General features: G+C 39.8%; 2 protein-coding genes across 3 annotated transcripts; both read left to right on the top strand.

Annotated features, from left to right (window-relative positions):
- Window positions 1-608: 608 nt before the first annotated feature.
- Window positions 609-4,039, top strand: asb13a.1 (ankyrin repeat and SOCS box containing 13a, tandem duplicate 1). Of its 2 annotated transcripts, none has more exons than XM_073480768.1 (6): window positions 609-696; window positions 2,196-2,383; window positions 2,631-2,787; window positions 2,879-3,013; window positions 3,340-3,531; window positions 3,633-4,039. In XM_073480768.1, the coding sequence occupies exons 1-6, from the start codon at window positions 654-656 to the stop codon at window positions 3,779-3,781; spliced, it is 864 nt and encodes a 287-aa protein (XP_073336869.1). In that variant the 5' UTR covers window positions 609-653; the 3' UTR covers window positions 3,782-4,039. The 2 variants fall into 2 exon arrangements, with proteins under 2 accessions (XP_073336869.1, XP_073336868.1); XM_073480767.1 differs by lacking the exon at window positions 609-696 and adding an exon at window positions 2,022-2,101.
- A 126-nt stretch (window positions 4,040-4,165) lies between these two features.
- Window positions 4,166-12,329, top strand: LOC141008495 (ankyrin repeat and SOCS box protein 13-like). Its single transcript, XM_073480890.1, has 6 exons — window positions 4,166-4,268; window positions 5,303-5,490; window positions 5,693-5,849; window positions 5,958-6,092; window positions 7,243-7,434; window positions 7,669-12,329. Exons 1-6 carry the CDS (start codon window positions 4,226-4,228, stop codon window positions 7,794-7,796), a joined length of 843 nt encoding a protein of 280 aa, XP_073336991.1. The 5' UTR covers window positions 4,166-4,225; the 3' UTR covers window positions 7,797-12,329.
- Window positions 12,330-13,116: the final 787 nt, after the last annotated feature.

The following is a 13,116-nucleotide window of genomic DNA, read 5'->3' as shown; positions in this document are numbered from 1 at the left end:
TGAAACACACCTCTAGATTTTTGCTGCTCACAGCAGCTCTCGTGATGGTGAGGCCAAAGATGAATCAACCCTGAACTTTAGACTGACATCTACAAAATATCTGGTTATTTATTGACAGTTGTATATGTTGATGGTTACTGTAGTCTGCAATCACAGCAACACAGTGATGAAAAAGCCTTCAAAGTAGCATCATAATACTCAAATGTTCTTTGGGTCATTGTACCCGTCAGGATTTTATTTTATTACACATAGCAACCTTTTTCTGTAGTTTGAGATTCCTGGCACAATCCAAAACTTTTAAAATGAAGAAACAATTGATTATATAAAGAAAACAGCTATGTTTTTGTAGTTTAACAGAATAAATATTAATTACATTTCGTTATGTAATACAATAAATTTCCTGTGCATGAGTATATGGTATTCTGTGTATTCCTGTTTTGTTAATTAGCACAGAATTGAGTTAGTTGTCTGGTCGTACCTTAATTGGGAACCTCAGAGATACCGCGAGAATATTCCTGAGACCTCATGCCTTCGAACTACGACTCCCACAATTCCTCGCTGCCATAAAATCTCGCCATTCGACTCTAGCTTGGGTAATGTTTTGAGTCACGTGCCTCTGCCGTCTCCCAGCACGAAGTGTTCACCGGTAAAACATGGAGGTGACAGCTGCACGCCGTTCGTTTCTTTGCGACATCGGTGAGCTTTGTTAACAGTTTTCATAATCAACAGCTTGCATACATGAACATGTCGGCTGCTTTGAGAATGTCAAGAATGGCCGCCGATGTTGTCGACGCCTAATCTCATTAACTTGCGCTCGTGCCCTGCTCGTGACACTCAGTGTTTTGTTCGGTCTAAACTGGCGAGAAGCAGCCGACGTTCATATGACAAGAGTCCACCATGAGCGTAATACTCATGACACTTGTTACAGAAGAGCCCCTTGTAATTTGAACAGTTTCAACAGCACACTGTCAGGACAAACACACATTTTAGGCAACTTTTAAAATTGTTTCTGTAGAAATTGCTGAGAAGCTAGTTGCTGTTTGTACGGAAGTATATTGCTGTAACATCAGAAAATGAAAAATGGATCAGTTATAACGTTATAACGTTTTCACACAACATTATAACAACGTGTTTTCTCGTTTTTACGAAATACAAATTTATCATGTTCAAAACTTCTGGTTATAATGATTACCTTATTTTAACATGAAACGTTTCACATATTAATGCGATAACTTATTCTTACAACATAAAACAAGAATAAGTTATCACATTAATATGTGAATAATGTGTCATAACAAGACACTTTCAAGTTACAACGTGAAACGTTACATGGTATAGCAAAATGTTAAAGCACCTAGAGTTTTATGTTATATCAATACGTTTTGTTATAATGTGAAAAGTTTCTCGTTATAATAAAAAACATAGTAAATTGTTCCAACAAAACGTTTGTTTTAATGTGATTAAAGTATGATGTAATAATGTGAAAAATATTGTATTATGACATGAAAAACATTTTGTTGTAACAAGAAACTTTTCACACTAAAAGGTGCAACTGATTATTTAATTTATTTATTTTTTTTCTGGCATTGCAACAATACACTGCCGTAGCTACTATGACTAATAATTATAATAACAACAACAATAATTATAATATTTTAGTGTAATTTATTTGTCATCATTATATTATTATTATTATTATTGTTATTATTACTATTATTATTATTTAAATTTAAACCAGGAAAAAGATTTCATATGAACGTGTAATCACATGCAGCTTTTTACAGAAGACAGTAATATTTATAGCGTTAACATGTTGGAAACAAATACAAATGCCTATACCGTAGGCAACTGGACTTCAGTTTTGTCGAGACCTTTCACCTGTCATCATAAGGACAATCCCACACAGGGTTTAAAAGCCTGCAACTCCCCTCCAGTTAGTTAGAACTGAAGAAGCCTCTTGGGTGAGAGGTGAAACGTCTTCAACAAACTGAAACAATTCCAGTTGCCTACAATACAGCACTTAGAATTACCATGACCTGGATGAATGAGAACCATCATCAACAGCTTTATAAAAAGCTTTTAAACTTGGAGACATGTACAAGTATGTATATTAAAAATATAGAAAACCTGAACAAAGCTTTCATTGTACCCGTATGAAACAGGAACAGTTGTTCATGTGTTACTGTCTCTATAAGGTTTCTGGGCAGACCGGACCGCCCTGCATGAAGCAGCGTCTCATGGCAGGGCTCTGCAGCTGAAACAGCTGATAGAAAGTGGGGCATCAGTCAACATGGTGACAGTGGACAACATCACTCCACTCCATGAGGCCTGCATACAGGCTCATCCAAACTGTGCCCGGCTGCTGTTGGAGGCTGGAGCCCAGGTGGGATAAACCTCCATGGTCCTACCAGCATCTGTGGAGGACAAAACCTGACTTGTATAGATATGAACAAATAAAATGCTCAAATAACCTGGGATGCATATAGGTCATTATTATAGTAAGTATTGTATCTACCCACTTTTCACATGGTGACAAGTCCTTGTAAGTGTAACGTGCAACTAATATGCTTGCAATAATCTAAAATTGTATGGAAAAAATAAAATGGGAATTGTCTCCCTTGTTATTCCAGGTGGATATACGGACAATCCATGGCAGCACTCCTCTGTGTAACGCCTGTGCTTCTGGCAGCCTGGAGTGTGCTAAGCTGCTTTTAGAGTATGGAGCCAAAGTCAACCCATCCCTCACAGCTCTCACCGCCACACCACTCCACGAGGCCTGCATAAAAGGTAAACCTTCAGCAGCAGTAAGACAGGGTTCAACCAATCATACCCTGTCAGACGTCTGCACTGCCAAGTAAAACTCTACATTCCTTTTCAGGTAGTGTTGAAGTAGTGAAGCTGATGATAGCCAGCGGTGCCCAGCTGGAGGCGTGTGATGTCCACTTTGGTCCACCCCTCCACGTTGCATGTGCTAAAGGACACATGGACTGTGTCAAGGAGGTGCTTAATGCAGGTCAGCAAGAAGACTGCAGGTATATAGCTTAAAATGTACACCACCTCCCTGCAGATGTAAAGTTCAATTTATGGTGGGGCAGTGATTGACAAAAATATTTTTGACAGAAAAAAGTATCACCAGTACTATTTTGTCCTTCGTTGCGATTGTGTAGTCACATGGCATACCAAATATCACATCACGCTGCAGATCCTCCTGGAGGATAGCATCTACTAGCCTCTACTTAATCACAATTACAAGGTCTACCAAAACTTTCTGAACATGCCAGCTGTGATAAATCCATGAATCCAAACAAACAGGCCTAAACTCATCTAAACTTCCTGCAGGTGCCAATGTGAATTCAATCAGGTTCCATGAGACAGCTTTGCACCATGCAGCACGAGTCAACATGGTGGACTTGGTCGAGCTATTGGTGGAGTTTGGAGCCAACGTGTACGCCAGCGACAACCTGGGAAGAAAACCTGTAGACTACACAACACCTGAGTCTCCCACTCACATCTGCCTCATGGTTTATGAAAGTGAGTTCATGCACTGCCTCAGAGAGCTATTATCAAATGTTTTTCTTTGCTCAATTTTGCTTTTGAATTATTATTAAAAAAAAAACTTGTCTTCTCTGCAGGTAATCCTCTGAGCCTGCAGCAGCTTTGTCGGATCACAGTGAGGGTGATGCTTGGTACCAGAGCCTCAGAGGTCATAGGTCAGCTGGACATATCACACCGCATCCACAACTACCTCCAGTACTGTGATCATCCCACATCACTAGAGTGATACATGAATGGATTACTGTGTGAGAGACTGTTGTTTGATATTAAATGCAATATCTCTGAAAAGAAGCAACATTGACACCATAACTGCTTAGAATTTATAATATTGTAGGTTATCCACCATATTTCTTGAATCCATGTCATGTAACTCAGGATCAGAGTCATCATTGCTACTTAAATAATGTATAGGTCCTTATATTGCAATATAATGTGTAATGTACCTTTATGTGTCCTGATGTAGAATAAATATGTATTGCGTTTATCACAGAGCCTGAAATAACCTATTTGGTATAAATACTACAAATCCCAGCATGCGCTTCGCGTTCCAGGTATATCACGTGACTCGAGCCGCATGTAAACATTACTAGGACGCGGCTGTTTACGAACATCTCGTGTCGCCGTTTCTGCTTTAACGTCTTTAATTCTGCGCGGAGGAAACCGACAAAGGATGGAAACTGAAAATGCGCAGCCGTATTTCTTTGGAGACATCGGTGAGTATGAAGTAGAGACAACACGGCCGGCGAGACTGTCGCGTTTTGGGATCTTGACCCAGTTTGACGTCGGCGTCATGCATGGTGGAACTGTCAGCAGGCAAGCTAATAAGCTAGCAAGCGGCATTCCTGACATGTTTTTACTGTAGCTAGGTGTTAATAACAACTGTATACGAACTGTAACCTCCTGTTATTGCTGCTAGCTTCTTATTTTCTGCTTTTTACGTTTGTGTAAAAGGTGTGTATCAATAGATTAATAACTCCTATTAAAACCTCTTTAATTAGACTTTTACTAGAAATTTGATGAGTTTATGCTTCTTGCTGTCAGTCTTATTTTTCTAGGATGTGATAGTGAATAGATGATAGTAATAATAGCAATAATATACTGTAGTTAGTACAATATAATAGACTTTATATGACAACTTTGATAAATGCTGCTTAAAGTAGGCCTAGTTTACACTGAACAAGATAGTTGAACAAGATGTATATTTACAAAGGGGACTGACTGATTACCCCTCTGCCCCATTATCGGCCCCAGTATTCAGCATTTTTCTGATTATCGGTATCTGTTTCTTGTGTCCAATTGCCGATCAAATAATTTAAAAATGAATTAATTAGCATCTCTCTGCCTGTAGTTCCAACACTACCAACAACGCTGATTGGTTACATGTCATAAGCAATAGACTGTCAACACGGAATAATCTGAATCTGCAAAGTAATTAGTAACTAAAGTTGTCAAATACATGTATAGGAGTATAAAGTTTCAGAAAACTGAAATACAAAAGTACTTAAATACAATTTTAAGTCACTCAAAATTGTAATGAAGTACTTGAGTAAATTGTACTTAGTTATATTCCATCACTGGTTATTTTCAAATTTTGACGATAAGATTTTTCACTTTTACTGCAAATGTGTATTAGTTCCAGGTATCAGTTATCTGTCTGCTTGATTGCTAATAATCAGCCAAAAAACACCCCAAAAACATACCAGTCGATCCCATCTGTACACATCTATTGTGTTCTGGTCCGCTGCAGGCTGCTGGGCAGAGAGAACGGAGATGCACAAGGCAGCGTCCCTTGGCCACACCTCCCAACTGCAGCACCTCATCCAAAGCGGAGCTTCAGTCAATATTGTGGCGGTGGACTCCATCACACCACTGCATGAGGCCTGCCTCCGTGGACAGGCCCAGTGTGTTAGGATGCTGCTGGACGCTGGAGCCCAGGTAAGCCAGAGAGAACTACAGGTATCTATCTGCAATACCATGAACAACTTTCATGGAAATTGGCTAGCTTTTTGATATACCCACAAAGTTATCTTGCCATGGTTATGAGCGTAATTGAGTAAATAAGGAGAGGATATGAGATTCGGTGGGAAGAGTTTGAAATACTTGAGTATATAATCATATGTTGTGTGATGCACCTCAGGTGGATGTGAGGAACGTAGACGGGAGCACCCCGCTATGTGATGCCTGTTCGGCTGGTAGTGTAGAGTGTGTGAGGCTCCTTCTGGATCATGGTGCCAAGGTCAACTCTTCCCTCACCTCCCGCACAGCCTCGCCCCTCCATGAGGCCTGTATGGGAGGTGAGTGCCTCGGCTCTCCTTGACACAAATTTTAGCTTCATTGAAATCCAGTAATCCCCCTGTCTTATGAATAAACTTCCATGACAATATTTTCTTGTCATTTTCCAGGAAAGTCAGACTGTGTGAAGCTCCTGATTGCCATGGATGCTTGTTTGGAGGCGTACGACATTTACTACGGGACCCCGCTGCATGTGGCTTGTGCAAACGAACACACGGACTGTGTGAAAGTGCTGCTCAATGCAGGTGAGCGTCAATGCAAAGACGGATTGGGAAATTAGTGCTCTCAGTTTTTATAGGTCGGAATTTAGATGTTGTAAGATGGGTGCTGAGTTTGGGTGTTTGGATACCAGCTGTGGTGTCACTTGAGGACGTGTTAACTGGTCTGTAATAATACCCCCTGTTACCTCAACTGAACCTGTGCCACCAGACACCAAGTTTACATGTGGCCATACCTGCTGTTTTGCATGTTTTAGCCTATAAGTAGAAAAAGCACATTTCACTAATGACCGTTTAACAAGGCAGTTTGTTCAGGTTGATTTCCTACCTTCCATGTTGCCACTGTTTTCAGTTTTTTCAATCCCATGTGAAAATCAACCAGCAGGGAGTTGAAATGTGAATGAGATGGAGAAAGTGATGGCTGTATTATTTTGGCAAAATTGTGTCCTAATGCATGGACTACTTGTAAATTCTTCCCTTTAGATGTTTTTCTACAAAAAGCATCAGTTTTAACTTCAGCTCCTTGGTCCAAACCATCCTATGTAATGAAACCTAGTTTACTTCTCCTGCAGGTAGGTTGACCCTTAGGAAAGACTTAGCAACAGAGACAGTTTCTAGTTTCAAGTCTGCCTTGAGCTGACACTAATGCTTTCTAGAGATTGTGGGATTTCCCAAACTGAATAAATACCATACATATTAATACAAAAAGGCTTAGCTAGCACAGTTTTGTTATAACTAAGACATGGGCTGAAAAAAAAAATTCAACTGGCAAATGGAGCTGATAAAAAAACATAAAGCATAAAAAACAAGACCAAGTCATCTAATTCGATGAATCACTTATATTAGTATATCAGAGAGCTTTGTAAATTCAGTGGCAAGTTCAAGTTCCGAGATTGTTTTTTCAAAATTCATAATTATTCTATAAATGTTACTTTGTTTAAGTAATATTTTTAGTGCTGAATAAGGTGTGCTGTCATACTAGTTTGTGCACAACAGAACTACTTGTTGTGTAATGTGCATTATATTAATCCACTGCTGGGAAAAGTCCCAACTTGCACTGTTTCCTCCTGCTGGAGTAACATTTGTAATAACCACTGTGATCAGCTGTTTTAGGATATTACTGAGGCTTTTTTAAAATGAAACTCAAGAGTTGACGTTAATGTAAATGTCCGTTTAGGTGCTAAAGTGAATGCTGCCAGACTACACGAGACTCCGCTGCACCACGCTGCTAAAAACATGCAGGCTGAGATGATAGAGATACTGGTGGAGTTCGGGGCCAACATTTACGCCAGAGATCAGCACGACAGGAAACCTGTCGATTACACCACCCCAGGCTCTCCCTCTGCGGTCTGCTTAAAGAATTATGAGAGTGAGTTACTGTCAACAGTCAGGGCTGCATGGAAAACCAACATGACAAATCATATTTAGATGCTGGTGCTGTGTAGTGCCAACACAGCACCAGCAGATGGCAACCCAGGATTGTGTTTCACTTCCAGGAAGCCTCAGACAGATGACACTTGTTGTTTACCATGATGCTTATATATATAATATACATCCAGTCTGGGAGCATTATATTCTAACTCTAATTTGTTTCTGTCTGTAGCCAGTCCCATGAGTCTGCAGCAGCTCAGCAGGTTGGCGGTGAGGAAGAAGCTGGGCACCAGAGCACCGGAGGTCATTGGTAAACTGGACATACCAAAACTCCTAATTAGCTACCTCCGCTATCAGTGAGTGTCACCTGGAGCAGGAGCTGGATCAGCACTCAGAAAGACTGAGGACCCACAGAGCTGCTGCGCAATTCTGAAAAGAGCACAACAAAGGTGCCACTGCATTAGATATGATAATAGACACACAGTTTAGTCTCGAGCACAGTGTTCTCACATGCTTCTCTTCAAGATGAACCTTCACCTCAGGACTTGCAAGAGTGGGGTTAAGACAGGCAATTTTATATCACAGTAACGGTAATATATCAGGCAACAGTAATCGTTCTGTAAATGTAATGTTAGATGAAGAAATGGTTTCATATAACCAAACTGTAAAATATTATTTTAAAATGTAAGCGTTCAGGTATCAAATGAGAACAAAAACTTCAAGTGAAGGATGTCTTCTGCTGTGAATATACAATATCACTTTACAGAGATACTGAGGTAAAGATCCTGCAGTGGGAACTATTACCTCATCTCCACCAGTGAACACATTTCTACTGCTGCATGGTATATACTGTCATATCGCCCTAGTGTGGACTGATCTGGTCCTTAGTTTGACAATGTTCTGATTTATGTGCATGCACAAGAAAGATTACCACCTGAACCTGATGTAAAGAGGTCGACAGCGAAGATGGAAAACATTTTTGTTGAAACAGCAAACACTTTACCATCAACACCCTGTGAACACTTTGTGTGAATTTTGGCCCTATCGGCAAGGTCAGAGTACCTAACCTTGTGACCTGTCTCTAAAGACAATATTCTGGTATTATTACACCTGGGGCTTGTTCTTACATGTTTTGGTGTGTAAATGATTCATACTCAACAAAAGTTTTGGGATGGTTTCAGTAGATCGCCCCAGCAACGGTTGCAGTGTAATCCTTCGGGGCAAATCCAGCTGTCAAAGTTACGTCCACTGAAAGTGCTTGTTTTTGCAGGTACAGGCTGTGACAGGCTGAGCTTGTTGAATTCCCCTTTAATTTGAGGATTCATATTTATTTTTATATAGTGCATGAACACCTACTGGTTGGATTTTGACAGTTCACTTGCTGACAGGAAATGATAATCCTATAATAGCATCTTCTTCTAGACAAAGCTGCACTCACCACTTTAGTTTCGTCTCTATAAACTATCCCAGTCACTTGGCTTGGCTTGGTAAACATGAGCACTGTGTGAAGGATATTTTTGTTAGCCAGGGTTTGTTGATGCCAATGGAGGCAGCAATGTGTAATCTTAACTATAAATTGCAGCTATAAAAGTCTTAAATAGCATGTAATGTTTGCCATTTAAATAAATAGCGGTGTAACTTGCATTACAAGAGAACAGTATGCTTCTAATCTTAGAGATCATTTTTTATAAGTATTTATTGAACTAGAGAACAAGTGTCAGAGCTCAGGGAGAGGAAGAAGACAAATGGCAGTAGTTGTTTTTTCTTTCAGTCAACTTAAGGTCACAAGATTGAATCCTGGATTTGTTGGCAGTGTGCACACAAGTCACTTAACGCACAGGTGTTCTGTAAATGCTGAATAGCAGTAAAATTGTGCAACAAGGCATTGCTCAGTCAACATTCCCTGGATTTCTTAAGGTTGTATTTTTATTTACATCAACATCCAGAGGAATAGCTGGCAGTGTTGTTGCCACAGCAGCACTCAGAGTGACACTTTCCAGATGCTGCTTGGCTTCATCTCAGATTCCTGTGATGCAAACCCTGTGCCTGGCGACAGCCTTTGTTTGATACAGACTCTAAAGTTTTGACGGAAGTGTTCATTCTGGCTGCCTATTTATAACTTTGTCTGTTGCTCCATTAAATCTGCTTATAGAGACGACCCAGAGAGCTCAGCGAGCTCTTAGTATTTTTAGAAGGGGGTGCAGGAAGTTGTTTATGAATTCCATAAAGTGCTTCTAAGTTGACATGACCTGTTTTAGAAGTTACATAACCTTATTTATCTGCTGAGGTTGAATCAGGCCAAACACTCTCTTTGATTTTGTTGTCTGAAGCTGAACATAATGTACTCTTAACAGCAGGACATTGCAAGATAAGTCAAAGACATGTGGCAGCACATTACAAGATGAAAAGTCCTGAAGGTTTTTATTCAGGTGTGTCTGTTTCTCCTCAGACCAAGACATAAATCTAATAGATTAGTTGCATTTTCTCTGCCTTCGTCTTCTCCTTCTTCTTTTTCTTCTTTGTTTTTCTGACCGGCAGTCTTGACTTAAGTTGTCACCTCCATGGAGACAGGACCACGCATTCCATTTTTAACAGGAAACTTTGTTTGGAGTAATTGAGGATACTCAGCCAGAATGTATTGTGAAAAATACAATCAGGTTGAAACCAGCTTCTACCACATTTGTCACAGGCGCTTTTACATCGTTGAGTTGGAGCTGACAGCTCAGTAGCTAACAGCTTTGTTCTGTTTTTCCTGAGGTAGTCAACACTTCACCACATAAAGGCCACATCATTGCCTGCTTTGCCACTGAACGTTGGCCTGGACATAAACCTACTGGGCAGGTTTGCGAGGGTTCTTGTCTTACTCGCTGCACGAGTGATTAGTTAGTTAAGCCACCTCTTAAAGGGACATTTAGCTCCAAAAACAAAAAATACATATTTTTCTTCTTACCTGTAGTGCTGTTTATCCATCTACATTGTTTTGGTGTGAGCTGCCGAGTTTTGGAGATATCGGCTGTAGAGATGTATGCCTTCTCTCCAACATAATGGAACTAGATGGCACTCGGCTTGTGTTGCTCAAGAGAATCAACAGACCTTGATTTTAGGAGTTTCATGAATAAAGGTAGTGTTGAATACAGAGTTCACGAAGTTGATACAGTTTCTCCTAACGCAACAAGTCTCAAAATCGAGTGTTTTTTAAAGGGGTCTGGTAACTTTCTCCGCTTTCTTCTTTCTCCAAAGAAGCAGCCTACATTAGTTACTGTTTACTGGATTTGTAAAATTCGCCATGTTAACTGTCAATACGCTATATTATTGAATTCTAACTGGACTTGTTTCTTGAAGCCGTCTCACCTCTCATCCAAGAGGCTTCTTCAGTTCTAACTAACTGGAGGGGAGTTGCAGGCTTTTAAACCCTGTGTGGGAGTGTTCTTACAGAGTCGTTAGGATAACTTGTGGACATTTTTGTCCTCAAAGGAATGATTTTTGTCCTTCACATGTAAGTGGACAGCAGAGTCTTGACTTGAGGAGTTGGCCCACAGGTGTGCTAACTCCTTTTACATGGAAAGAAACATCTTAATGTATTGTTTTTAATGCTGAATTTACAATAAGGCCCCGATAAGAATTAGCTGTAGGCGGTCCACAAAATGTGTTAAGTTTGTCTGTTATGTTCAAGAGGAGACAGACATCTCTATGGGCAACATCTCCAAAACCCTGCAGTTCACACTAAAGCAATCTAGATGGGTAAATAGCACTAAAGGTAAGAGAGAAAATATGTATTTTTGACTTTGGGGCTACATGTTGCTTTAAGCAAGAAGCAAGTCTCTGCGTATAGATTATCTTATATAAATTATTTAGGGGGGTCATTATATTGTGGTGACACTCTCCATCTTAAGATCTCTTTCTTGCTTTCCCTTTTTCCACCTTCAGTTATAACACCCCGTCCATGTGCGCTTTAATGACATCACCCTTAAAGATTTTTGGCTGATTAAGTTCATAATTTCCAAACCTTTCAGATCTATCCGGGGCTGCCAGCAGGAACTTTTACCTTGTGCAGCTTTCACATACAAGAGGCCATCTGTCAGCCTTCATGGAGGTCTGCACCTGTGTGTTTACTGTTTGTTGGACTGATCTTTGCAAAGCATTCAAAAGAAATATTTTATGCTTTCAGACCCTCATCCAAATCTCACGATTCACTCCCCTCATTTGGCTCGCTCCCTAAACGTGCCCGGGCTGCACGATGCTGGCCTGAATATGGAGCTCGTCTGCTGCACTCCATAAATATGCCAAGCTCTCGCAGTTTGTTTAATCAAAAATCTGAATTCCTTAAAGTTGATCTTCCATCACTGAAAGATATTTTGACTAGTTTTCATGCTACAAAAATGCAGTCAAAAATGATTAATTATAATCTTGGCCTGTTTTGTTTCTCTCCTTCTTCCCATGGAGTGTTCCCTTTAAGACTTGTCAGAATATCTGACCCTGTTACCAACGGACTTTCTACTTATGGCTTAAAATAACCACCACAAAACATGCTTGGGTTCAAAGTAGTTTAAGTCGGCAGAAGGGACTGGAAAAAGCGGAGGAGAGGAGGGCAGGCATGCAGGGAATGTCCAGTTATCTAAGATGAGAAATGGTCCTTGTTCCATAATAGGAATGTTGAAGCTCAGGTTGATGGTTGGTTTGTTGTGAAACTTTCGTGCTGGACATCAGGTTAAACAGCACTGACAGCTCTTGGTTTAAGTGTTGTCTTATAAAAGTGAATAAAAGTCAGGCTGAATCTGCTTCGATGCTCAGAGCCCACTGATCTATCTGTTTAAGGTGCTACAGAAAACTGATCATCCCACAAATATGAATGTGATGAATGTTAATTTATTGAATAAATTGTTCTATCGACAAGTTTGTGTCTGATGTTTTTTGCATGACTGATTTAAATAACAAAGACGTTTCTGTATGTTCTCATGTCCTGGCACTTGAGTAAATTGAATGCGTGACTCTTTGTCCTCATATCAAATAGCACAAGCAGAATCACAAGTTGAAGCTTCAACATTTCCTTAAAGGTGTTATTGATAACACTCAGCCATTAGATGTGGCATTAGATTCCCCCCTTCTGTTGCAGCCACTACACCGCTGTTGTTTGAATCATCTGTCCATGTAAGTAGTTGCCAATTTTTTGCACAAGCTAATTTTGCTAATGCTAGCTAGCAAACGTCAACATTGCTAATGCTACCTAGTTAATCTTAGGGCAGTACAGTATGCTGGGCAAATACTTTAGAAATCAGCCATTTTTACATATACCACCGATGTCATACTTTTGGCTCACAGACCTTGTCAGAATTGACAACTTTCTACAAGCTTTGTACATTATTATTATTATTTTTATCATTAAAAAAATAATAATTTGTCTACATTGATAATGTTATCAATCTGACATTTAACTTCACTGGTTGTACTGCAGGGATCATTTTGAGTAGGCAACCTTTTAAAAACCTGAGCTACAAAGATGGCACACTAAACTACGGGTAAATGTGTTTAAAATGATGTAATGATGCAACAAGTTACAAAAAATACACAACATAGAACTTTGAAGCTACTTTTAAAAATCATTTTTATGTTGTTTAGTATCTTTTAATAAAATGGAACATGGTTCAGTAGAATACCTCTCATAAATTGATAAAAAGTGTCA

Source organism: Pagrus major, chromosome 14 (genome assembly GCF_040436345.1).
Source record: "Pagrus major chromosome 14, Pma_NU_1.0".
Taxonomy (NCBI): domain Eukaryota; kingdom Metazoa; phylum Chordata; class Actinopteri; order Spariformes; family Sparidae; genus Pagrus; species Pagrus major.
The sequence above is the reverse complement of the archived record's forward strand: the minus strand, read 5'-3'. Positions and strand labels throughout refer to the sequence as shown.

What these genes read in the sequence shown, in the direction of transcription:
- LOC141008495 (XM_073480890.1), top strand. Translation starts at nt 4,226, where the DNA reads ATGGAAACTGAAAATGCGCAGCCGTATTTCTTTGGAGACATCG. An exon ending in TGCTGGACGCTGGAGCCCAG is followed by an intron (nt 5,491 to 5,692) that starts GTAAGCCAGAGA and finishes GATGCACCTCAG; the next exon opens with GTGGATGTGAGGAACGTAGA. An exon ending in CCATGAGGCCTGTATGGGAG is followed by an intron (nt 5,850 to 5,957) that starts GTGAGTGCCTCG and finishes GTCATTTTCCAG; the next exon opens with GAAAGTCAGACTGTGTGAAG.
- asb13a.1 (XM_073480767.1), top strand. Translation starts at nt 2,032, where the DNA reads ATGACCTGGATGAATGAGAACCATCATCAACAGCTTTATAAAAAGCTT. An exon ending in TGTTGGAGGCTGGAGCCCAG is followed by an intron (nt 2,384 to 2,630) that starts GTGGGATAAACC and finishes TTGTTATTCCAG; the next exon opens with GTGGATATACGGACAATCCA. An exon ending in CCACGAGGCCTGCATAAAAG is followed by an intron (nt 2,788 to 2,878) that starts GTAAACCTTCAG and finishes ATTCCTTTTCAG; the next exon opens with GTAGTGTTGAAGTAGTGAAG.